The sequence below is a fragment of the Mchenga conophoros genome, linkage group LG8 (assembly GCF_057382185.1).
Source record: "Mchenga conophoros isolate Kocher_MC1m ecotype Shallow Benthic linkage group LG8, M_conophoros_male_GT1.1, whole genome shotgun sequence".
Lineage (NCBI taxonomy): Eukaryota > Metazoa > Chordata > Actinopteri > Cichliformes > Cichlidae > Mchenga > Mchenga conophoros.
The window spans coordinates 26,124,823-26,151,990 of NC_140533.1; the positions used below are offsets into that span (position 1 = coordinate 26,124,823).

A 27,168-nucleotide genomic window follows, 5' to 3' on the forward strand; every position below is an offset into this window, starting at 1 on the left:
GTTAATCTAAATGGTAATACGCACCGTTTATTCCCCCCAAAATGCCCCAGAGATCGACTAAAGGCCCCTACAATTCACTCATTATGGCAATACTGCCTGGCAACATTAACAGCCTCCACATTGTACAGTAGTCCAGACACTGCAGGAGGAAAGTCTCTGGATAATATTTATTCATGCCAATATTGGTTCCAGGAAGTAGCAGCTGGATCACTTTACATTCAAACCCACCACTTCACATGCCTTTCAAAGTCAGAAGTCTGCTACCAGCAGCAGGAGGAGGTCGGAGTGTAGCAGAAGAGTGATGGCGAGGGGAATACTGACTCCAAGATGATAAGAGGGTAAGAGGAATACACCCCACAGTACAATCTTTACCTGATCTTGACTCATCCTGGCTTTATTCACAGTTTCTATGTCACAGTGCACTTCATTCACTTTGAACTATAACAGCAACTGCAGGGTTCACTGCCTACCGTTCACTATTCTTTCTTCACATCACATGGGACTATGCAGCCTTTCAACAGTTTTGACACAGTGACTTACTTTGTAGCCTGTTGCTTTAAGTATTTTGATCCACAGTATGCTGCCCAGAAATATACAGAGATGTTTACCTACCACCTGTCATCATTTATTTTCACTCTATCACCCTCTCCCTCCTCTCTCCTTTTCTTCCTCTCTTTTTCTCTGCATGGCTCCCCTCATGCATTTGTAAATACGCATTCTCCACTACTTATACCAACACAGCAAAGCACCAGCTCCACAAACTCTCATTGGCTGCCAGTGACATCACTTGTGCAAAGTGTTGAGTCAGACTCCAAGAAGCTCTTTCACTGACAGCTGATGCCCCCTTGTGTCCACACAGAAAACTGCAGCCCTAAAAATAAAAACACCTCCTGGATTTGAACACTAATCATCAGCTGCTCCAGACAACCTTTTACATGTTAAACAGCACTAGAAAAAGCTACATACACGCAAACCAGATCTATGACGGCAAGTCACCTTAACCTCATTGTAAGCCATCTGATCTCCCGGAGAAAGCAAAGGATGTTTGCAAATTAAATTGGCTTATGTTTAGTCTAATGGTCTGCACAGACCATTAGAGTGAATTACACTGTAAGCCTGGCTGATTATTAAAGCTAACGGGATCATGTTCAGTCTCTTTCCCCAAGCACTAATCGCTACTGCACAGTGTAATCTGCCCTCTGCTGTTCTCAGGTTACTATAGCCACACAATGCCTCATTAGAAGCAAACAGCCTTGATTTTTTACATCAAAGTTTGCTGAAAAGCGTGTAGTTTTGGATCTAAGGGATAGCAGGAAATTATGAAAAAAATATTTGATTAAACTGTGCTGCAGAAATATTCCCTGTACATATTGCTCTGGATTGAGATGAAAATTACAGCCATCATGTGTTTTTAGATTGATTAATGTGCTATTTTGTTTAATATTTGTCCATAAAATGTCAGAAAGTTGCTGAAATCACAGTCTAAAACATATTTGGGTTACTGAAAGCCAGACAGCAATCAGACTTCTGACCCATTTAAAGGAGAAGCTGCTGAGTTCAAAAAAAGAAGAAGATAGAGACAGCACAGCGCGCACTTCATTTTCCCTACCTTGCGGCTGGTGTAGTGGGCATGCTTAGCCAGCTTCGTATTGAGTCCTTGCAGAAAAACCTCATCAGTGACTTTGCCCACATTCATACAGGCTTCATCCAGCACAGCAAAGATGCCCTTATGCTGCTGTTCCACCAGGTCAACAATGATCTGGTTATTGAAGTAATCAATCTAATAAAGGAAACAAAGGAGTAAAAGTAACCATGATGAAACGAAAATATACAAGCAGGCAAATTAAATACCATATGATGATGTACGAAAGGATCTTAAATGAAAACTACTTGATAAAACATGTTAATGATCACTGAAAAGTTAGAGTATTTTCTTCTTACGTGTTTCCAGGGGATGCCTTCCCTCTGATACTCATCCTGTTCCTGCTTTAGCACCAGCTGGATGAAGAGCTGCTGCAGCTTTTCATTACAGTAGTTGATGCAGAACTGTTCAAAGCTGCAGCATAAAGAATAGTAACATTAAATGCAATGTGTTTTACAACAAGATACAAAGACAAATGTATTGGAAATTCTCCTTTTTTAAAAATATTTTATTTAATTATTCTTTCTTATACAGACCTGTTGTTCTGGAAAATCTCAAATCCATAGATGTCCAGAACCCCGATGACAGTGTTTTTCCCGTGGATTTTGGCGTCATAGTTCCTCACCTCAATGATGTCATTGATGCGACTCACAATCCAGCAGAACAAGCGCTCATACATGGCCTGTGGACGACAAAATCGCAGCGTGAATTGTTTGTTTTGGACTCCTTGGCAGCTTGCTGGTGAGCAAGTGCCTTGCTCATGGGCACAAGATCACCCAGTGTGCAATTAACAGTTAGAGAAGTTAAATGTCAAAATATATGAGTCACAACCCACAGTGCTGGTCCTGCAATTGCCCACAAACATTACATCCTCCACAGTCTCCAGCCTCTGTCTCGAGTCATAACACTGTGACTCATGCAAGTGTGAATCAGTGTGAACAGCAGTAGAAATATCACCAAGCACTGAGCAAAATATCACAGCCCTACAGGTGCTGGCCCACAGGCCACCGTGAACATATCGAGTATTCACAGCAATAACCTTGGCTAGCGCGTCCCGCCCGTAGTTGGCCTCTTGTGTTGTGTGCTGTTTTTCAATGACATCCCGTCCCGTGGCTACCGTGCGATAAAGCAACGCCTTCTCCACGTTTTCCTCCTTGGTGGACAGCAGCTCCCTGATCACAGACACCAGCTTTGTGTTCTCTATCAGGGTCACATCACCGTCCACTCCAAATGTCAAATTTCCCTAAAATATAGAACAAAGACAATGGCTTAGTATTTATGGCATGAAATACTAAAGTAAAACGTCTACGCTACGTGAGAAATTTAACTTAAATGAGGAACATATTCTGCTTAACCCAACTAAACTTTAATAACGTTGTGGTGCTCGTCTTTTAACGACCACTAAACTGAAATAATTTTCAGGAATTTGCTTTGAATAAACAGACATAAAAATCATAAAACAAAGCATAAACAACATTTTAAAAGTGTAAATATGATCTGATTGTGCGACAAACACTATATACAGTAACAAAAATAAATAAAAATTCTCATTCACCCCACACAAATCAGCCACATCAACAAAACCACTGTCAGGTGCACTGAATAACTCATCGTCTCGTTCCTTATCAATCTTCAGGGGAATTCTTGGCTCCGTGTATTCACGTCTAACTCACATACCACCCACTTGAACACTGATCTAGCCTTAAGGAACCTCTCCCTGACTGGACTGGCCTCCCACAGCAGTACAATGCACCCCACTACACTAGAGATTTTATTTAGGAACACCATAAAGGTCCTAAGTCTTGACCCATCCTCCAAAACTCCACAGATCCCAATCTGATGGAGCACCTGCAAGATCCGCAGGACCCAGGCAACCTCCTACCAACCCCAGAGGCCAATATTAGGTGCGTCGCTTTAGTATTGGGGCTGGACATTTAATAATTCTTCTGATTTATCCCAAGTAATAATAAAAGTAATAAGAGTTTGTACTCTGGGACATCTAAGGAGCTTGGAAATTAAAGTGAGTGGACTTCTTTAAGTTTCTTGAAGATGCTTCACCTCTCATCCAAGAAGCTTCTTCAGTTCTAAGAGAAGTTTCCATGACCTGGATGACTGAGAACCTTCACAGACATACACTGGGACACAGCTGGCAAAAGAAATAAGCAGAGTTGTCGTATTACTGGGCATTACCAGATGCAGGATGGTTGCCAGGATCTTGTAAACAGTCTGAATCTCATCCCCTGTGAAACCGATCACTTTCATGGCATCAGCTACAGCTTTGAAATCAGCACCATCGTTGATGCAAGACTGGAGAGAAGAAGGAGAGACACTGAAAGCGGATCAAAACAAATAACTGGAAGGAAACAGGAAACAATCAGCAAAGCCTGAGTAACATCTTTTCAACATTTATCCCCCTTAATGGTTCAATGGAACAAATACAGATGTTAGTATACAATGTTACAGTTTACAATGTTTTTCTGTTTAGTCTTTGTGCTTTCTCCTTTCTCTTCTAATCAATCGAGTCAGGATATCACGTGTTAATTAAATAACAAACCAGCTCTTAGCTGAGATGCTTTCCTATAAAAACAGGAGTCGCTGAGGCGAACTGTGTACAAACCGCCACCTCGGCTGTGTGGTGGTGTTTTGTTCCATGACGTCAGGCAATTTGTTGCTGTCAAGTGGTTTTGTTCCTACTCATTAAGCTCAGGCAAAGACGGCAACACACAGCAGAAGTCTGAATTAAAACATATCTCAAGAGACCACAGTGAATTTAATGCACCGTGACTTTGAATTGTTAATCAATGAAATTCTTTTTTCCACTTGTGCTCCAAATATGGGAGTTACGTGGTTTGTTTCAAAAAAGCCTATAAACTGTGGTCAGGACAGACACATCTGCAAATCGTGTGCTTGATTGTATTTATCCCAGTGCAAACAAACTTACTGTCACGCTGACATTCTTTTAGGGGTTTTCATGCTTTGCCAGTTCTATAAACACATCTTAATAGTTTAATTTTTTAAAAACAAAACCACAACAAAGTTCATATGTGAATTGCAATGTATATAAATTGCCTAGATTACCTTAAGCTGGCCTCCAACTTTGATGAAATTGTATGCTTTTGGGTCCTTCTGGATGTGAAGCGAGCGTAAAAGGGAATCTGGAGCTCCTCTGAGTAGCTAGTGAAGGATAACAAAGAAAATACTTTGTTGTTTTTAATGCTGTTGACTGAAACTTTGCACGTGTTAATCATATAGAACAGAAATATGCTGCAGCCTGAGCCATTAGCATGCCAATCTTAAGTTAAGCCATTTAGGAAAAGTAAAAAGAAAAAGAAAAGATGTTTACTCCGTGGAATTTTTCCCAAGTTCAGGAAATTGTCTAAATGATACCCTTAACTAAAAATGTTTGCTTTTCTGGTTCAAATAGCAGACCTATTAGTATGCTCCTCATGCTCAGCAAGCAATAAACAAACAAACAAAAACATATAAAACAACCTAGAGTGCAGAACAGGGCAGCCGGACTAGTTCTGCACTGCTCCTACCAATTTGCACGAGATGCATAAACAATTATCTGGACTTACCGATAACTTAAAGGCACAGCTTTTGTTATATATACACAAAGGTATCATGAAATCTAGGCCACATTTGTTTTGTGATAAGAAAAGTGTTTGAGTATCTGAAACAGGTTGCCAAACATCAAACAAAGAAAGAGTTTCATTTGACAAGTTTCTACGGCAACGGTTGTGGAGTTTATCTCAATGAGTACTGCAACTATTTAATTTCCGGAATTTCTTTACCTGGATTTCTTTACCAACACAGATTGCCACTATTGTTTCTATGCTCTTTGATATTAGCGGAATATTAGTGTTGTTTTGAAACATGTTCATGTATATTTTTAAAATGGAATCCAGGAAGAGTAGCTGTGCTCTGTGTTACAGCCAATGGGGGTTCCTAATAAATAAACAAATAAATTCAACATCAAACAACCTCAACTCACTATCCTCCCACATTTGGAAACAAAAGGTCTTTTGACTCAGAAATGCTGCAGGGATTCAGAATCCTGCTGCTGAGTCTGTATTTTGCATATTAAAAAGGGGACCCTGTGGAGCTTTTCTAAAAATAAACTAAAATTGTGTTTTCATCCAGATTTCCCTGCCAAAATGTGTTGTCTGTCTTCAAGGTCCAGCTAACATATTTACAGACTGTTTTCATCAGTGTTTACTAGGTTGCAGTTTACTTTGATTGCACTCAGTAGTGTTTATTGTTGCACTACTGCTCACTGTTGATCACTGAATTAATGAGACACCGCTGCATTTGCATTCATGTGAATCCATATGTGCATGCACAGGGAACCTTTAACAAACAACCTTAATGATTACATGCAAATAAACACAGGTGCGCACATATTTACCTGGTAGAACGAATGAAAGCTCCTCTCGCCTTCCTGCTGGAAAATTACCCTGGACTGTTTGGAAAATGAACAAAACGTGTGTCACATAATGCTCGAAGCCTTGTCAACCAAGAAAAAACAAAATCTGTAACTATCACTGCATGATTTTGCTTTATAAACATATAAAAATAATATGGTAGGGTTAGGATGTCAGGCAGTCACTCTGGAATTACACAAACAGAAAGAACAGACAGAGACCGCTTGGAACAATGTGCTCGGCAACTACTGTAACAAACTCCAGGCACCTTCATTTTAATGCTGAAAACTTTTGCACATGTACTTAAAATATTTTAGAATCGTCATGCACTAATCAAACAAAGTCTTTACCAAATGCAATGCATACCTTCTCCAGCAGGTAGTTGTTAATATGGCCTCCGATGGGATCCCCCTTGAAGTCAAAATTAATGTCCATGTATTTGCCAAAGCGGCTGGAGTTGTCATTACGGTTGGTTTTGGCATTGCCGAAGGCCTCCAACACGCAGTTTGATTTCAGCAACATGTTCTTTACTCTGTGGGACGGCATCATGATATTAGAAGTTAAGTGGCTGATTATAGAGGACCTAGTATGTATATTAGTTACCATGGTTATGTAGCCATTATTTCAACAGCTGATGTTTGTGTGTGTATATGTCAGAGGTAATATAAGTACAGACATTCTCCACTTAAGCAGAAGCTCAGATAGTTGTGTCAAAAAACACTTTTTACTCAAACTAAAAGTGTAAAAGTACAGGCTCTGAAATGTACTTGAAGTAAAAAGTAGCTCTTTGAGGGCATTTTCAAGCCATCTGAATCTCATGTTATACTAATATACTAATAAAATAATATTAATGGGAGAGAATACACAGTTTGTTTCAACCTAAATTCTCATTCTTATAAATCCACACAGCCTGAAGCTTGTGCAGGATGCAAGCAGAGAAAAACAAAGGAAAAATTTTTTAAAGGCGCCGGTCTGCATGATGGATAGGTGACTAAAGAGAAAAGTGAGGTTAAAGTGGGATTTGATAGGCAGGGGAATCCTAGTGGTGCACCATGGGGGGAAAGAATCCCTTAGACACTATAAAGCTGAAAATACAGACACAATTCTGTGAGCAACTCTAATCAGCTTCATCATTTTAAATTCAAATTTATGTCTGCTACCCTTTATGTAATCTAACACTGACCATGAACATCACAGCCACTCTGCACCAGTGCAACATCATCCATTCACCACAGTAATGCAAATTAACCTGCTTAAACCTGCTTAACCTGGACTAACCTATATTTAACTGCTGAGTAGGGATGGGTACCGGTGTCCGGTGCCATGATGGCACCGGTTCTGACATAAACGGTAGTAACCAGACCGAAAAGCAGCGCACATTTCGGTGCTTTATTTCGGTGCTTTTTTTTTCCTGAGCTGTGATACACTTTAGATTCTAGCCAATCATTTTACGTTTCCGAGGATCGTAGGCGGGGTCAGGTACGTACGTTCTGTTAGAGCAGAGCTACAGATTAAAAATGTCCAAGGCGAAGCGGTCAAAAGTCTGGCTGTACTTCACAGCAAAATATGCAAACTCAGCAGCAACAAGTGCTTTAAGCTGATACTGTGATACTGTCAAAGGAGGTAACACCTCAAATCCGATGAAACACCTGGCGATGCGTAGCGTTTTTTTTAAAAGCCCAGAAATGCGCCGTATTTGATAGCTTGCTGCGAGACCTCACACCGAGCACATCTACTGCGGGTGGGTTGCCTGTTATGCAACATCCCCCAAAAACACGAAGAGGAGAGTCCTGGCCCCTAGCCCTGCCAGTGTAGCAGAAATGATGACGGATGATGGTGGCAGCAGCCGTTCTTTTCTGCGTGAGTAGCTAATTTACGTTGAGTAGGCTAACCACGTTATTACATTAATGCATGTAAGGTGAACTAGCAAACATCATCATAGCTACATGCTGTCCTCTTGTTTGATGGCAGATACTCCCTTCACCCTGGCTAAAAAGGCTAAAATGACCAAAGAAAAAGTGGAAAACAGTTAAACATGAGAGGTTTAGGACAAAGTTTGTGTTTTTTCCATTGTTTAAGCACTGCTTCCAGCCAAGAGTGATACCATATATGCCCCATAGCTGCAGAAAAGGCTAACATTGTTATATTTTTACAAAAAACAGCTGAACATGAGAGGTTTTTGGACCAATTTTGTGTTCTCCATTCTTTAAGCACCGGTTTGAGCACCGGCACCGTTTCAAAAGTACCGATACCCATCCCTACTGCTGAGTATTTTCATACAACCTTTAAATAAAAAATAAAGTTAGTATACTTTAATTTCACTTACAGGATGTTTCACAATATGAAAAACAAAACGCATGACATCAAAAGCGTATCGTGCACAGATCTGATATTAACAAGCCCTAAAATAACTGAGGACATGACATATAAGCTTGAAATTTCCAGTTTATCAAATGTCACTGAGCAATCTAAAACCTGCCGCCTTCTTCTCTGAGTAAACATATCAATCAAAAATCCCACTCTGGATCGTTCAGGCCCACTGTAACCCCTGAGTACAGTTCTATAAATAATACATAAATAAGGTTTTTTGTTGGTGTATCTTGTGATGGATACACCAATAGGATTGTTTTACGTTTTACTGTTGAAATATTAAGTCTGTGCTTGAATCTGTATGGAAGTGAAAGGAGATATGACACATATGGTCATTTCAAGCTAAAAGCTTCAGCTGTGAGAAAAAAAAAGTCCCGCCCACCTGCTGTCAAAGCACCTGTTTGCGAGGGATAGCCAGTTAGAAAGAAGTCAACTTAAAAAGAGGGCAAACAGCCGCCAAGTTCAGCCAATTTAAAAACAGTGACTCATACGGTCTAGTATGTGGATCGAGAGATAAACAGGTAATTTATATGGGACATACATAAACACAGCCAACAACTTTAAACACTATGTGTACACAGTAACTTACTTTAGTGCCTTTTTGATAAAGACTGTATACATACGAAGCACATCCTGTCCACATACATTTCCTTTAGAATATCATTAGTATGTGAGTACGCAGTCAAACTCCTTCTACCCATCTACAATTTGTTATTTTCTAAATATCCTTTATATAATCAAATACTATACTCTTCTATACTCAAGGGTTTTAAAGCATTGGCTAATTATACCATCCTGTACTGAAATGTAATGAAGTAAACCACCAGCTGCTGTAACCTCAGCGATAAATAGAAAGCACAATTCTAAACTTTGCTCTGTGAGCAAAGAATTTTATGGATTTCAAAATGTTTATTCGTGCATAAAGTTTTAGTGTCTCCGCATTTGTCAGCACTTTGTATTCACCACCTAAATGGTTGACCGTCAAGGCTTTTCCAGCTTTTTCCCTTGACCTACATTTCGTGGACTTTGCATCAAAGCTGCTCTACTTTCTTATTATCTTGATGATTTTAAGAGACTGAAATAAAATCCGACTGTAATGTGATGCAACGACTTCTTTTTGCACAGTAACAGCTCACACCTATTCACTTATCAGTGGCTTTGACTAAGCTTAGCTGAGCTGTAACTATATCCCACTATGATCTAAAAGCCTCTGACCACTTGCTGATTTACTTCTAAAATTAAAGACTGACTTATTTTTAGCAACAAAACCTGTGATAAGACCTGCGAGTAGTCATCATTGCACTGGGACCGACACAAAGAATGAAGAGTTAAATCCTGTTTACTCAGAAATGTGTTGTGAGACCGTTTACACCTTCTATTAAAACATACGCGCCTGGTTGTTTTTGTTCAATAACCATAACACTGATTATGTGATAAGCTTTCTGCCCACAGAAGTGGTGATGCATAACAACTGGAACTCACAAGAAAACAACTTCCTTTCTGGTAATATTCACCATGTGTTTATGTGCTGACAGTGTCCATAAGAGCTACTCACCTTTCAACTTCAGCCCTCTGATTAGGATTGGTAATAGCAGCAATGTATTGCATTATATACTTGCTGGCTTCTGTTTTTCCTGCTCCACTTTCCCCTGAAACAAAAAACAAAACAAAACAGTTTAATAGCGGGTTTTTTTTTTTTTAAATAACCATAAATCATGTTGGCATCTATAATTTTGTGGTGTGTTGCATGCTCTGCAAATTTAACCAACAAAATGCAAGTGGTTTAAAATGCTGAATATTTTAAACAGACACGAGTTGAGACGTCCATGCTGGTGAGACCCATAAACAAATCCTGAGCTGCAGTTTTTGTTTTATATTCATGTTATGCACAAAACTATTTAATTCCACATTAATTATTTTTTTATTTTACAAATAATATTTGCCCGAACCACATGACAGAATGCACTCATGGCGTGATCTCAGGATCTGAGGGTCTTATTTCCCTCTCTGACCACTAAGTGGTGCTTCATCCTCTCTGCACTCACCCAGCTTGTGACCACATGAAACACTTGTTTTGGACTAAGTCACAGTGAAGTGCCTATCATCATTTTCAGCTGAATTGAGAAGACAAAACATCTGAGTCATCAGAAGACAATGTGTGAAGTCAACAGCACAAAAAGAGTTTCAACAAATGCTTTGTAGATGTAAAGGTGTCTTTTGTCTGGTCTGTGCAGGGGGGCTTCTCGTGATACCTGAGATGACAATGCAAGTGTCTTTGTTCCTCCTCTTCATGGCTTTGTAAGCAGCATCAGCAATGGCAAACAGGTGTGGCGGCCTCTCGTAGAGCTCACGGCCCTTGTACTGTTCTATGACGTCCCGGCCGTATATGTTCATGGCACGGTAAGGGTTGACAGACACCACCACCTCGCCGATGTAGGTGTAGATCCTCCCCTTCTCAAACCTGAAGAATATAAAAAAATGATTTTTTATTGATAATCACAACCAACAAGATTAGACTGATAGCCTGGCAATGATTTCAATGATTTTCATTGAAATAATAAAGATTAACAAAACTTTTTTTGGAAACATATGTTAAAAAAACAAAACAAAACTACAATGCAATGCCTTTACTATTCAAAATGCATAGTTTCCATGTATTTAGAAGATATAATTCTTATTATATTTTTTATACAGCTCATTTACTGTATTACTCTAGAGTTCTGTATAGTCTAATATCAGACACCAGAAACCACAAAAAGCATTATAATTACAACACTGCAGAATCACAATGCTGACACAATTGCAACACTTGTCAACATCGCCCTTTTACAAATCAGTCACACCACATTTTAGACCTCTACAGATTACATTTTCACCAATTACAATAGCAGAAAGGCATTTATGAAATATGAACAAACTGTGACACCAGCTTAAGGTTTCCCATCTTGCTTTATTTGCATGTTACAATATCATGCTGCAGATGTTATTAGCATGCTCTGTGTTAGACGCTGTTTTGAATGTATCTGTTGTTATGAAGGTTAATATCAATAAGGAAGCTGTTTAAATAATAACTGATGGCTTATGGAGAAGGGTTGGGTTAAATCATTGTGAACCAGCAAAGCACTATTAACAGATATTCCAGTGTATTTTGGGGAAGTCTTTGTATATAGTATGTTTTTCTAAGTTTTCTAAAGAGACATCCCCAGATTTCTGTGGAAGCACCCAACAGGTCTGATGTTTTCCCTAATCCACATCCCACCCCTTTGGGATGAACCGCTGACCAATCTGACCAGATTGGAGCATATCCAGCCACAGGAGTAAATTAGGTTTTTTCTTCTTCAGTTTAAAAAAAACAAGCAAAATAGCTGCCAAACATATAATAGTTCATGTTAAAGTTGCTCTACCTCTGGCTACCTTTCCCGCGCTCTAACTTTCTGTGCCCTTTTCTTTCACCCACACAATCTTTCTCTCCCTCTCCTGGCTTTTCCCTCTCCCTGAGACCGCCTGCCTGACTTCCTTCCTCTCCAAAATGGACTAGGATGCCAGTTTCTCTCCACAGAAGAATGGTCTCTTTCTCCACAGCTGCCAAACCTCTGCTGCTGCATTTGCAAACAACCCTAAAAGCATATTATGACTGCTGAGTCAGACGATGAGAGAGGTTAAGTAGTCCTCAACACTTCGATATTGCTGCACATGAACACATTTGTCAATATAAAAGTCTTTGAGCATCATCCCAAATTGCTGATGGGTGTCCAAGACTCTCATTTTGTTTATCAGCATATTTAAAAGGAGATAAGCCTCAGCCCTGTTAATCTATTTTATGCGCCCTAAAATGGCCTCTGTGTGACATTTGGATTCAAGATGATCGTAAACCAACCTTCCAGTGCAGGAAATTGGCTCTATTAAAAAAAAAAAAGGAAAAGTTTCCATCAGATTAGATTTATCTTTCATCAGTTGCAGTGTCCCATGGAAATAGAAACTAAATACTGGTTTATGGTCATATCTCTAGACCCAAAGAAGCACAAGTACTAAGAAAACAGGAAACAAGAGAACAGAAAATTCTAAGAATGTAAAACAGCAAGGCACACACTCAGATTAGCTCATTCCTGTGTTTAGATTGACTGACACAGTGTCATAGGTGGCAATGACATACCACACACACGTGTCCTGAAAGAGGATCAACCAGAACAAGGTTAGATAAAAACAAAAACACAAAAAAACCACAGAAAACCGAAGGTATTCTTTGTGACTCAATATATTCAATACTAATTTTTGCTGTGCATGCATAATATAATGTGCTTATTCTCAGCCAACATGGCCCATCATCGTGTTACTTTTCAGTTACACTAAATATATAAAAGAAATTCTGACATTTGAAGACCAGAGCAAATATTAAAACCACCAGTTAAACCTCCAAGCACATGGAGGTTGAATGTTCAGGTTCACAACAATGTCTCTAAGCAGCTAAGCTAACTTGCTAGCAACTCCTCCCCTGGTGCTACAGTAAAAGACCTATTGTGCCCTCCACAAGCAGGAGGCTGCTGTGTGCCAGCACCATTGTTTAGACATCAATTGGAGGTCTTTGTCTGAGACGGGGCCTCCATCTCCTACCGCATGGGTCGACACAGCGAGCTGCCCACTTAACTCACATGTGCAATAGTTTCTGGTGGACAATACTTTACGAGATGGGAGGTGACAGGGTCTACCACCATAATGACAAATGTGCAGGTATTTTTATAGTGTATTAGACATTATGCTGGTGAAGTGTCTGCTGGGGACTAATTGGGTGGAGAAAAACACAGTGTGTATGTGTGGAAAGAGTGAGATGGGAATATGGGAATATATCTACAGACAGACTGAACTGTGCTTGTTTTTTCCAAAACAGCCTGTATAACAAAAGAAGAAGCCACAGTGACACCACCCATTGCTTTCTGATATCCTGTTTTGTTTGGAGCAAGAAGTGACCTCATTTGAACCAGAAGGTGGAGTGTTATCACCTTGGTTAGCAAGATATATTCACAGTATATGGGTGGGTGGTAGAAAGATTAGGTATCGAACCCAACCGTGGTTTTGTAGTAGGATATTAACATATTTATTCCTTCTGTTAAATTGGGTACTATCAAGGTCTATGGTCACTGAGTCGCTTTTACAGCAAGCTCTAAATGTCCAACTACACAACTGAAGTTTCTTGTTCTACATTAAATTAATTTCTGGAGGACGCTGTTCATTGTTTTACCTCATTGTCTAAAGTCCTCATTTAGATATAAACTAATAAAATTACACAGTTTTGTGTATTTCATGTGCTTGTTTTTTCAAAAACTGACCTCAGTATTAAGTATAGTATTAAGTGTACTTAGTCTTAAATTACTATACTGATTATATTTCCAGGAAATGTGTTAATAAATGTTTTAATTCATGCAGACTTGGCATGAATTATGACCTTCACATAATCGATCCAGTCTAATACATATGGAAGATTTTACACAACCCTCTGCAGCGATACATGCAGGCAAAAGGATCAAAGATCAAACAAACATGAAGTTATTGATTTAAGCCGTGATTAACAATGTTTGAAAAAAACACGATGATAAAAAAAAAGTTGCTAAACCCTCATGATAAGTTTTTTTAAAATATAGGATAAGAAGCTTTAAACGTTCTGCTAAATGAGTCCTAAGTCTGGCTGACACATGTCAGCATATCATTGGTACAATAACATAGCAGCAATAAACCACATGAGATGACCTAATTACACGTGAAGTAGCAGGTAAAGCTGGGTAGCTAAAAATAGGTCAGTGCGTGCAGAATCATACATTATTTATATCAATATAATTTAATGTTGCAATACATCAAGTGTTTCTTCAGTAAACTGTTATTTTGTGCAGCTCGACACTCATTTCACCATCAGTCACTGTGCAACAGCAAGGAGGGAGACACTGTGCAGTAATAACACATGTGAATGACTTAAAGCTTGAAGTTATATTTTGATGTTAAAACTACATGACTGACAGCAGACAACAACGCTGATTAACTTTGAGAAAACAACAATGTGGGCCATGATGCTAATAATGAAATCTCTCTTTAAAGCCACCAGACTCTGCTGGCAAAAACAGTGATTTTTAAGTTTACAGTTGGTTACCAACTGCTGCCTCAGTAAACAAAGGACTCCTGTGTTTTGTAAGGTAAAATTACTGTTAGTGAACTCTGGAGTTTGCTTCCTTGTCAGAAAGAACAGGTAAAGTGGTGAAACCATAAATAAAGCATATACATATAAACCAATATTAATGTCTTTCAGGTGGTTACTGTCCACAGCAGTACATGGCTTTGGTTTCTTTCACCTGCTGCTGTGTGTTTAGGGGCGTGGCCTACTGGTATGCACACTTATTGTAGATCAGAACTGCATTAAAACCCCACTACAAAGAAACTGAACTATTCCTGAGTCATAGAAAGTTGATCTTTAGATTCATATTTATGAATGCTTATACGCTGGTCAGTGCAAGTAACATCACATTTTGCATTTTGAAGTAAATATCAATTTATGTCAAGATATTTTTGTCACTACTGCAAAGCAAAAGTGAATCGAGGCATCGGCAGAACCTTTCTTTGAGCAAACACCGCAGGGAAACGCATATAAATATTATTACTGTGTCCACCACAATGCCAGTGCCAATGCCAGTGTCAGACTGGCATTGTGGGTTTCAATTTCCCTTCCAATAGTAAAACATTACACACTACACAAACAAAGAGTAATCTAATCATTCAACATGCTCATGATTCACTGTGAAGTTGTATAGTCAGGACTGACACAGAGGGTGAGTTTATTCAGCAAAAAGCCCAGAAGAAACCCGTTTTCCCCACCTAGGTTTATAAATATCAGAAGAGGAGAGGAGAGGAGAGAAGAAGCGAAACTCAATCAGTTGGAGCATGTTAGCTGAGATAAAGGGCTGGCTGATCCATCTGTTCCACTCTGATTTAGAAGGATTTAAATGACACACAGGAAAAAGATTAGAGAACCTTAATAGCTGGGAGGCCATAATAGCCTCCCAGAAATGTTATTTATAGGAGCACTGAAGCTGAATCAGATTTCAGTTTGGTCAGGTTATCTGTCTGTTTTAAAATCAGATAAAAAATTAAATAAGGGATTAAAGTGAGACATTGGGCAGTACATAAATCTGCAGGTGTAATAATGCGACTCTCTTTACATCCTCTCTCACTTCCTCCCATCATCCAACTTTCTGTCTGCCCAGCTGTGAAAGGAAGTGTGGCTAAACTGGTCTGACCTGCAGTCGTGTGATCTCCTTCCAAAGAGGTCTCTCCTAAGGGCTGCCAGAAAATGGGAGAATCAGACAGGGAAAAAAAGAGAAGCAGGAGATGGAGAAGAGCTGAAGAGAAAAAGGGAGTAGGAAGATGATCTTTGCTGATGACTACTCCATGGCCTGACTTTCAACTAAATTATCATTTAATGATTAATGTTGCTAAAATAATCACGGTGACATGTATTATTTCAATGTGATCACAAGCCACTAGCAATGCACACCCATCTGCAGACACGTCAACACCAGTCCTAACCAAAAACACAGACAGGGTTGAAGGCTAAGTCGAATGGAAGAATACATTTAAAATTTCAATTTTGAGAAAAATTATGATTTCACTCTATATACTGCTTCTTGATTTTATTTTTAACATAATATTGTTAATCAATTTTATACTGATGACCCCCCGATATATCACACTGAAATTTAAACAATAATCCATCTGATCTTGGTTTTTAGAACCATTTTTCAATCTCATATTTAAAGACAGAAGACAAAACGTCCCTCATGCTTTTACTAGGTTCAGATTGGACAACTGCAGTTATCATATAGGAGTGGGCATCTCATCGCAGTTTCTGCTGGCTGAAATGCTCCAGTTCGGCAGACTGGTAAGCATAAATATGAATTCATTTTAACTTCACAGGGTTAAAAAACAACAACAATGCACTGGTCACCTAAATTGACCATGGATGTGAATGTGAGTATGAACCAAAAGCTGTTAGTCATGTGATCAAGACTGGGCTTTCTTATAATCCGCTCCTAAACCTCGACTTGACGGTATCGGAGTGTAACCATCACAATGTTTCACTACATGATAGGGCTGTGCGATATGACCAAAATCTCATATCCCGATATAAGAATTCTATCGTCCGATAACGATACAAATCACAAAAATGTAACATTTTCTGTAAATTCTGAGAATCTCGGGCAGCTCGTCTTGCGTGAAGTGTTTCCAGCTGGGCGTCATGTAGCTGGAGTCGAGTGTTTTAACCGATGCATGAAACGATACATTTTTAGACATAAGTTGTAACAGCCGCCATTTTCTTTGTGAGTATTTATTACTCGGCGTGCTGCGGGGAAAAGCCTGTTCTAATGTTTGAGTCTAAGGTCTATTTTTTAGCACCTGGCGGCTCTTTTTTACTTCTCATCCATAAATAATCTGCTCTTTCACGTAATTCCGTTTATTTTGAAAAGCCTCAACAGGATCTTGAGCTTTATTGTGAAAGGTTTATGTGGAACATAAACAAGCGGACATGCGAAGGTGTTACCGTCGTTGTTGCTAACGACAACGCATAAAAACAGGCGCTTGTCCGTCCATAGTGTGGTTATATTAAATATAAGAGAAAGAGAGAACTTTAAGAAATTAATATAGCCACTACAGTGACTATCAAAACGATGAAAACAATATTGCCGTAAACAGTTTATTTTGCGACACCACGAAACAAACGATAGCGTAAAATGAAACGATAGACGTTTTTATATCGTCATCCGATGTATATCGTTATATCGAACAGCCCTACTACACGATGAGGTTGAGTCTGCCTACAGGCATCTGTCTGCTTCTTCTAGATTCCACCTTGTCTCAATGAGACATGAGCAGATCAACATACATATTTACCCTTAAACAGACAGAGACCAATGTTTTTTCACTCTAACATGGTACTCTGTCTCCCCTCTAAATACCAGGACAAACTTTTGCCACACGTCTACAACCCTACTGCACATATACACATATGACAAGTTTCCCTCAGATGTGAATTACAGAGCAAAGCTGAGCACAACCGCTGTCTCCAATCTTGTTTGGGTGGGTCTTTTTTATGGTTAACTTGGGGAGGAGTACAAGCAAATTATAACATTTTCTCACCAAGAAGCACACCCCATCTTCCCAGAAAAGGAATAAACTCAGGAAAGAATTCGGAGGTAAATGTGACTCAAATAACGAGAGGATAAAAGCCTTCTTCAACAAATCACCCTGAAGCAGCTCACAGTGATGCCGTTATAACATTTTATATGATTTTCTGTCTCTGCTTAGCACTCATACAGAGACTTGTTGCAGGATCAGCATTTTAACTTCTAAAGTTCAAATAAAGCAGGCGAGGAATTCATGTTAAAAATTAGACCAGTGAGGCTTAAGCACACTTGCAATGAAGAAGTGGGTGTCTGAACTGTGCCCTACATCTGATGGTGCAATCTGTGGCCCACATCAGGTTGAGCCGAGATACTCTGTGTTGTCATCATTGTGAGTGTGAACTTCAGGGTCACCGTAGGAATTATGAAGGGCAGGGAGATAATCTGTGTCTGTTCCACTTTTAAACTCAGTGTTCATTACCATCACTGCTCGTGTTTAGAGTCACAGCAGCCTGCTTTAATGCTGGGTAAGGGAAGACCTTATCTTCTCTTAAAAAGCCATAACAAAAACCATGCTGCTCATTTTAGCTTTTCTGCTTCTCCCCATAAGTGTAGGCCTGAAACAATTAGTATTCATTTTTGTACTAAACAACTGCATATCTTTTTCCAGCAAATATGCCAAATGAGCCAAACTTTTAATGGTTCCAGGTTTTCTTATGCAAGGATTTTAAACTTGTTTTAATAACATAAAATAGCACTGTACATCTATGTGTGGGTCACGGAATAAAAGTCTTCTGAAGATGTAAGATATGAGTCTCTTTTAGTAATATCTTGATGCATGCTCAAATCAGCCACGTAAGGAAAGCTCAAAAAGTTGATTCTGTTCATCTGGACGTAGGTTTTCAATGAAATGTTTCTTTCACTCACAACGCTATGTCCAGATGAACAGAATCAACTTTTTGGGCTTTCCTTACGTGGCTGATTTGATCCACCTATTCCTCCACTCCCTTTCGCTGGTCAAACACAGCAAATAAACTCTTTCTTTAAACAGCAACATCCTAAATTGATTTACTAATAGTAAATTTTCCTCACTCTTGTTTTACAAGATCCATCACCACCAAAAAGCTAAAATACCATTTGATCTCGTTCACGGAAGATCTTGATCAGTGGTCAATGTGCTAGACTGCAGCTGGTGATGGTATCTACTGCTCTGCTTTAGAGATCTTTTGCAAGCTTTAACATCATTTTAACCAGAACCTTGCAGCAGGTGGAGAGCTGGTCGTGTGCTGTTATGAGGCTGCAAAGCAAAATGAAGACTACTGCCAACATTTGCAGGATGCAGGAGTTCATCCGGAGGATGACAAACCTATTAGAGAGCAGCTGCTCAGTTATTTGTGTCAAAGTACTTGGCAAATGAAATATTTGCAGAAGACAAAATTATAAACAAGTATTTATTAATTCAATTAGAACCCCCCTCCATCCATCCCACACAAGAAATAAAGTCTAAATCTGTTGAAACACTGAATGTGATCTCATGTATAACTGTCCGGCTCTCAAGGACAGCCATTGTTTCACAGTGCCCAATACAGACCAACTATAATAATCGAAGTTTGTCTGGCAAATATCAGTGCCTTTTTTATTCTGCTACCCACCAGAAATGTGTTCAAAGTGCTGCTCTACTCCACTTTGCTCTCCTCTGCTCCATTCTTTTATGTACTGTGCCACAGAAGTTTTCTTCACGGTCTGCAGCCATCAGACATCTGGGCTGTGCATTAGGGGATTTTCCGCTGCTTTGTAAAGCCTGCTTAGTCTGGGAGCTGCTGTTTAGCACTATCTTTAGGAGACCCAGCCCGTCAACACATAACCCATCCACCCTCCCACAGGCCCACATCAAATGGTTCCAAGCTACTGGCACAGTTTCCTCCAACAATAGGCTTTTATAAAGGACTTTTCACTTTCTTTATCCCCCGGGATCAAAAAATCTGGAATTTTTCACTGTCTAAAATAAATACAAGAAACTAGGCAACATCCTTTAACAGTTACATCAGCAACGTAAACAAAAGACTGACTAAATCTTATGTCATCTTACAATGAATGGGTCTGGTATGAACACTGTCACGCTTTTTGTCCTCTAATGATGTCATGTCTACCTAAAAGTGAACGATTTAATGATATCAAATTAGAATGAGGCAGAGAAATGCAGACACCCCATCTGTCAAAATAATAACAAGCCAAAAAGTACAGTAATAAATCCACATAAGGATGATTGAACTGGATGCTGTGTATCACAGAGAGAAGAGTCTATGGTCATCTCTAAATCAGTGGTGTCAAACATAAGGCCCTGTAATTTAGCACATTTATCTTGTAGAAAACAGATGTTGCTGAAATTGCACTTCTTTTTCTGATATTAAGACTTGTCGGGGATTAAATGCTTAATTAAATGTCTTTGCACTGTCAGAAAGAGGAGTTTTACTCATCTGGATCAAATTTGTGTTGTATGTGACCCACGCTCTAAAGCAATCAAGGGGACACAAAATCCTATTGTTTCGCCAAATACCAATTTCCAAATTAATAATAAACTTGTAAGAAAGTTAAAAACTCTATATTAGATTTCAGTTCTGTTTGTATTTTGGACAGCTGGATAATTTGACTATGCCACTTTGGAAAAGCGTGAGCACATGTTTGAAAACAGTGTTTGCATAGACCTTTTTTTATATAGCAGACTCGGGCACATAACAGGAAAAACACTGGTATAACTGATATGCTGACATCTGCTTTCATTTAAGTGACCCACTTCCAGGCTTCCTGTATTACGGATTCAGAGTAGCTAAGTGGGACCCCCGATGGACCTGAGCCAATGTTAATGGGATTGGTTTTACCTGTGCTTTACCTGACAAATCAGACAGTCTGACAAGTCACACTGAAAGAAGCGTAACTAAACAGCTGAAATAATAAAACTAAGGATAATACTACTGAAAAAATACAACAAGTGATACTGACACCGATTCTAGTAAGTAATATAACTCACAATTTCTATTGTGCACACTTCACTATGTGCACTTTTCACATAGGTAAAAACGACATTTCCATATTTTCATTTGCATAAAGTATATAGGTATTATCGCTGTTTTGCTAGCTGTTTAGAGGAAATTATTAAAGCACAACTCATAAAAACTGTCACACAAGAGGTACATGTCTTATAAAACAATCTTCTGTGAGGAGCTGCAACAGGCAGATTAACAGACAAAGCCAAGCTACACAAAGTTCCCATGAGGGCGGCAGGCCTGGATACTTAGGGGAAATGGGAGCCATGTGTAAACAGCCTGGCTGGAGATCAGGTGGCCGACCCTCCTTTCTTTGTTTAATGTGATCACAGCTATCTGCTCCGCCTCTTTATTCACACACAATATACCATACCAAAGTTAAGCTGCCACTGCAGCATGTACAGTATTTGAGTAGAGGACTTTGTCCCGATTAAATATTAAAAATTCAATGAAGGCCTTGAGGGCCTGTTAATATAGAAGAAATGAAGGGAGCAGTGGTGGTAGTGGTTGAGTTTTTGAGTCTGGCCGCTTTCCTGACACAGAACCCGTTTACGCTTTAACACACTGGCCAGCAGCGGCTGATGTAAAAATCACAGTGGGCTTTGGCTATGAAAATGGATGACTGGGTGGATTTTTGAAGAAACAGAGCGAGAAGAAAAAAACTGAGAAATGATCCAACCCAAAAGAACCAGACATTACTCAACACGCTATTTCAGGAAAGTACTATGATTTCTATCAGGGCTAAAAGGGCAGCATGGAAGAGCACAAAAACAGACGGATGGACAAAAAAATAACAGCAGGAGTAGACAGAGGAGGCAAGAAAAGGACAGAAATAGATGAAACGGGATTAGTTATTATGCTAGAGCTGAAATAATTAACTAAATAACAGAAATTCTAGCTTTTTTTTTTCCTTAAATTATTCTGAGAACTTTTCATGTGTAAAAATAAAGACAGACCATCTATGCAGAGATTTCAGTCGGGTGAGTTCAGATATACGAATGTAAAAGCCGTTTTAATTTGCTTAAACCCCTTTAATGTGAATTTTCACTTTTATGGCACATCTTTAACAACTGATTACCAATTGGGATAAATAAGAACACAAAGTTTCAAAGTGTACAGTCTGAAAAATGGTTCCCATGAAGCTTTTGAAAGAGAAAAATGGCCACCGAATGCTGACAGTAAATAATCCGCCTACATGTACTCCTTCACTTAGGAGCTGCAAAGTGATGTGAGGTGCTGGCTGTGAAAGTGAGTAAGCTGTTCCACCCCCACTGTGGCTCAAAGCACAGCTCCAACAGGTGGACAAGAGAACAATACAACAAAGGAGGAGGCAGGGGACGACATCATCGCTACCTTGGACACACAATGTGCACAAAAGACAACGCATACATACCCAAGCTCTACGTCATGTTAGCGGACTTGAAGTGAATGAGATTCAGACAGGAGATAAAGAGTCCTGTGTGTAGACTGGAGAATGAGGGTACTGGGAATTTTGTCAGGGCATTATGTTGCACAGACAGGTTGCGGTTGCTTGTTGCATCATCAGCCAGACAGTTTACATGTGATGCCTGACAAATTTAAACCCTAAAGGGCAAGTCAAATTTCAATTATTTTATTCATAGGTAAATTGATAATGGATATGTTAGTGTTTAAAGCTTATTTGTGTATAGATGTGCATTAAGATGTTTTTGGTAGCTGTTATTATTCCCTCTATAGAAATTGGCCATAAAATCCCAAATGAATCCTTTTGCATCTTAAATGTGCTGAAGAAAATGTGTCAGCTAATCATCTGGAACCTCATGGCTCCAGAGGAAAAAAAACATCTTATAATAACCAATACGTTTTAAGCTATCTAATGATTTTTTTAACTCTGAAATCTAAAGTGTCAAATTACATGAACTGAGTTGAATTGTGTAAGTTTTTCTACACACACAAGGCGGACTTTGTTATGCATTTCCTCACTTCAGGAAGAAGCTGCTTTATAGTCGGTATGAACAGAGGGAACAGTCTGTAGATTCCTTGCATAACATTCAGAAAACCATTGTTAATAATGACACCCATTAAAGACACTGCATACCTGAGTAGAAGGCCCAATAAAACCAAAGTTAATTTGGATCTAATGAAGCCACCAACAGCAGATACACAGAATAATGGAAAAGATGCAGCAAGAAAAATGGAAACTGACACAACAGCACTAAAATAAAGACCAAAACCTGGTCCTAGAAACACTATACTTGGGCTAGCGTCCTGCTGCTGACCCCGCCTGCCATCTCAAGAGTCCACAAATGAGACATCTCTGAGAGTCGCTGAACCTATTTTGGAGGGAAATAAAGCTACACAAGCACAGCCCCTGTTTATGTAAGGATGGTAATGTGTTTCAGATTATAGGCGGTTGTATGGAAATTCTTGTGGTGAGACTGGACTTTTCACTGCTGGATTGCAGGGGAGCAGGCCGATGAGGCATTTCTCAAACAGCCTTCTATGAATCTGTCAGCTCGGCGAAGGCTCGTTTTCTTAGTAAGAAATCTCGCAGGAAGATAGGCAGTGTGAGGGACTGAAGCAACTGGAGTTTGCAATAAAGAGCAAACAGTTTTCATTAATGTTTAGCTACTGCAACATAAAGGAAACAGATGTTAATCACACAACGAGCCTGTCATCTCCCTCAGATCTTGTACCATTAACGCCAACGATTGTAACTGACGTCATGCACATTTCTGTGCTTGCTGCTGCTGGCCCTCCATTTCCAAAAGCACACAATCTTAGCATTCATCTAAAGACATTTCTCTTCCATTGACTGAAAAACCACTGGAAGGAAAAAACTTTAATATGCGGGTCGGGATTAAATATTCTTACAGTCATCTGCTGCACACTATCACCGTTTTCATCTTTGCTGTGGGGCTAGAGAGCATGTCAGCCAGGACAGGGTTGTGCACATGGACTTTGGTTTTATTGCAGAGGAATGAACAAAGGCACAAAAGCAGCAAATAAAGACGGATTTAGTTGAGGAAAAGCCTTAAGCTTAATATGTTCCAGATGCCAATGCATTTAAATTGAAAGACCCCCCCCCACACACACACACACACAAAACCCATAACATATAAACACGTAGTGGGTCTTTAGTGTCACCGGTCCTCCGAGACCATATCTTACAAGAGTGGGAGACACTAGGTTTCCAACACTAAGTTTGATCTCTTATTTTTTTTTGCAGCACAAAAACAGAGAAGGTTGTCTCATTTAACATCACCCCTCTTTTAATGTACCTGCAGTTGGAGCAGTTAAAACAGGAGGAGCATTGTTCCTTTTACAGCAATTCAAAGCAATTTACCAAGCAATTCTATGTTTAAATACAGGAAATGCCACAATGGAGTGACAACTGTAACCTAGCTATGCTACCTGAGAACAAAATCGAATCTCATATGTACAGCATATGCCCGGCGTCTGCACACAAAATTCTTTACTGAGCTGGGAAGAGGCTGTAGGAATCAATGAAATGTGAGGAGCAAAGGCAGGGGAAATGCCAGCTTTCCTGCTTTGCCGGCCTGCTCCACATTATTGTAGACTTCCCGCTCAAAGTCCTGTTTAACTCCGCATAGATAGGTTCAAGGGTCAAATCACTCAGAGCAGTCAAACAAACAGAAGCCTTCAGACGTTCAGAACAATATTTTGCTTGTGTAGAAGTCCTGATAATATTATCATACTTAGCCCAGTAGAAAGAAAACCCACAAAGATGGTTAGGATTAAAGCAAACAGCCCATTTCCCATCGTGTTCCTCTCATCCAATTTTCATTCATCTGGACATTAATTAAAAACCTGCCCTCATCTGTTAGTGTGACAATCTGGAAGATCAGACACTTATTTATAAGACTGATGTACAATAAAAATACCCCCATGTTTATTTGGGAAACACAGGGGTTCAGAGGATTTTTTTCCCTTGGAAAAGACAAGACAATGCTGCCTTATAAAGACATTTAGTGGCAGAAAAACTTGCCTGGTTGAAGGGATATACACAAGAGCTGTGAGTTCGCAGGATGTCAGATCTAAAGGACAAAGTGATCACTAAATACTGCTATAACTGTTTTGCCCATATTTTGCTTTATTTAGTCAATTTAAGGTATAAAATCACATTTACTGTCATCAGTAAACATGAGTTTAAATTAGGAGAGATAACTCACAGTTATAAAAAATAATCAGATATAGGTTCTGCTGAACAGTTTTGAGCATATCTGCTTAACGTCGATGTGCAAAGTTCTCAAGACCATACAGCTATCTGGCATTATTCTCCTACCATCTCTACAAAAAGACTTTGGGCAACTGCTGGGCTCTATTTTGAGACTGGGAGGCTCTCTGGAACAGGCCACACAGTTCAACCTCAAGTCAAACAAAGTAAATGTCAACTTGAACAACCATTTCTGGCCACAGTGAGGGAACACAAGCAATCTTTTCCAAATCATGCCTTACATGCATGCAGCCACCGGGGAACTTGATTACCTTCCCAACATGGCAGGCATTTAACAGCACTAGCAGAAATCCCATATAGAGCGGAGTAATTGAGTCGGTTAGTCAAACTTGGCCAACTGGGGAGTCACTAAATGAGGACTGGCTCCACACCAAAGCTTGGCTTTTGACCCACTTTAAATAAAAATATTTGGGGATTTTCACAACTTTTGGAAGAGTGAACAATGTGAGCTTCTCAGTAAGAGCGCCTGAGGAACCACCTGGAAAATGTTATGTTAGCTCTTCCAGCACCTGTAAATAACTTCAAATAAATGCATTCAATTTAGTGGCTCTGAAGCTAAATTTCAGTGTGTTACACTATATTATGACGCTCAGCTCCCACACACGGTGTAAAACACACCCATGAGAGATGTGCAAAAGGGCTGCAGCACTGCTCACTTTGGATGAGAGAACTGGAGACAGCCTAAACACACTCACACATGTGCCCATGAATGCATGCGTGCACCCTCAGACTAGGGGAAAAGGAGCAAAAAGGAAGCACTCCTTGCTGGTCACACCCTCCTCTACAAATAACAATCTGCACACGCCACCTCTGGACCGAGCTGCCTAGCTGGAGGGAAAACAAACAGACAGAAAATAGGACAGAGTTGGGAAAAAGAGGCCCGGTGCTGTCTGGATCCTTGCAGGTTTCTTGCCTGTCTGCCAAGGCTACTGTTCACACCACAGAAGCTGATCTAATTTTAAAAGTATGTTAGTAAAAGCTTTGTTAACGAGAACGGCAATGTCCTCTATAAACATGTACACTTGTGCATCTGGCACTCTCACCTCTCAGACATCTTTGATTTATCGTAAACAGCAAACTGTACACTAAAAAAACAAGAGCAGTCCAAATGCATTTAACAACTAAAGCTCTGAAATATATTGAAATGATTTTAATATATTCCCTAAATATATTCCTTCTAATGATGGTGTTCAAGTAACTCTAAAAGCCCCAGTTTTCTGAGCATGGATTTAAGCTTGAATATTGGCACATTGTAACAAATGTTTATGCGGAGTAAAACATGAGGAAAAGCTGGCAGAAGGTACTGAGAGGGAGAAGAAAGACTTTAAGGTACCACTAATACTTAGCACCAAGTGATTCTGGCTGCAATCCACTTCTTTTAAGCAGGTACGTGCATCTAACAGTTCTCGCCATTATCACCAGCCCCACCCTCCACGGGCGGAAAAGGAATCACAAACATTTTGGTGTGGTCCACATTCCTGAATATCTTGCTCTGCTTGGTCATATAAGGAAAAACCACACAGCCAACTGACTGCCAGTAGAAAAAGACCTTGGAAAGTGCAACCTTAAAGTCCTTCAAATATTTACTCTACAAGTCACTGCTGGCAGTATGTCTACTAATAACTGAACTTGTATGTTGTTTAATGAAGACCTTCACATTCACAGCAGCAAAACACTTTACGCTTTTGCAAAACTCGCTACACTACAGATGACAGGTTAAACAATGAGTGCAGTGCCTCTGTTATACGTTCCCTAAGAAGGAAGGAAGGACGCTGTAAGTCAAAACAAAGCTGCTCTAAGTGATCACTTTAATTCTTGATGAAACAGTTTACCCCTAGTGTAAGCGGTCTCTTCAAGATGACAAAGGCAACATCAAGACTCAGGGGCTCACTAAATAGTTTGATGAGGATGATGTCGAACATAGTCTATGGCCTTCATTGTCACCAGGTTACAAAACCACAAACCAACTTCGGATATTTTAGGCTTAAATGATAGTCGCCGGTCTCATTATCATCATCAAATAAGAAATACTTTTTGGATTGTGATTCATGCTGCACTTGGAGAATCAATCTCAAGGAGCACAGAAGTTGTCAGTATGTAATATTGTGACCCAATAACTACCAAGACACTTTATTTGATTACGTTTGTAACATCGGCACAAAGTGAAATGTTACTTCTTTGTATTATTTTGTAACTCCTTTTAAAGCATTTTTCCTGTCTTCAGATCCTTTGTTGTTCTCTCATTAGGTGTTTTTCCCCTGAACATCAATAAAGTCTTATCTTGATGTGACTC

The 27,168-nt window shown here is 39.6% G+C and overlaps 1 protein-coding gene across 1 annotated transcript in view; it reads right to left on the reverse strand.

The window, feature by feature from the left end:
- myo1d (myosin 1D) overlaps positions 1-27,168 on the reverse strand; it is a 125,164-nt gene that overhangs the window by 94,895 nt on the left and 3,101 nt on the right. Inside the window, exons 2-11 of the mRNA XM_085285242.1 lie at positions 10,689-10,897; positions 9,992-10,085; positions 6,433-6,598; positions 6,051-6,104; positions 4,721-4,816; positions 3,833-3,949; positions 2,682-2,885; positions 2,179-2,324; positions 1,942-2,056; positions 1,610-1,780 (exon numbers count right to left, since the gene is read on the reverse strand). Of these exons, the coding sequence (XP_085141368.1) occupies positions 1,610-1,780; positions 1,942-2,056; positions 2,179-2,324; positions 2,682-2,885; positions 3,833-3,949; positions 4,721-4,816; positions 6,051-6,104; positions 6,433-6,598; positions 9,992-10,085; positions 10,689-10,897 (1,372 nt within the window). The remainder of the gene's footprint in view (positions 1-1,609; positions 1,781-1,941; positions 2,057-2,178; positions 2,325-2,681; positions 2,886-3,832; positions 3,950-4,720; positions 4,817-6,050; positions 6,105-6,432; positions 6,599-9,991; positions 10,086-10,688; positions 10,898-27,168) is intronic.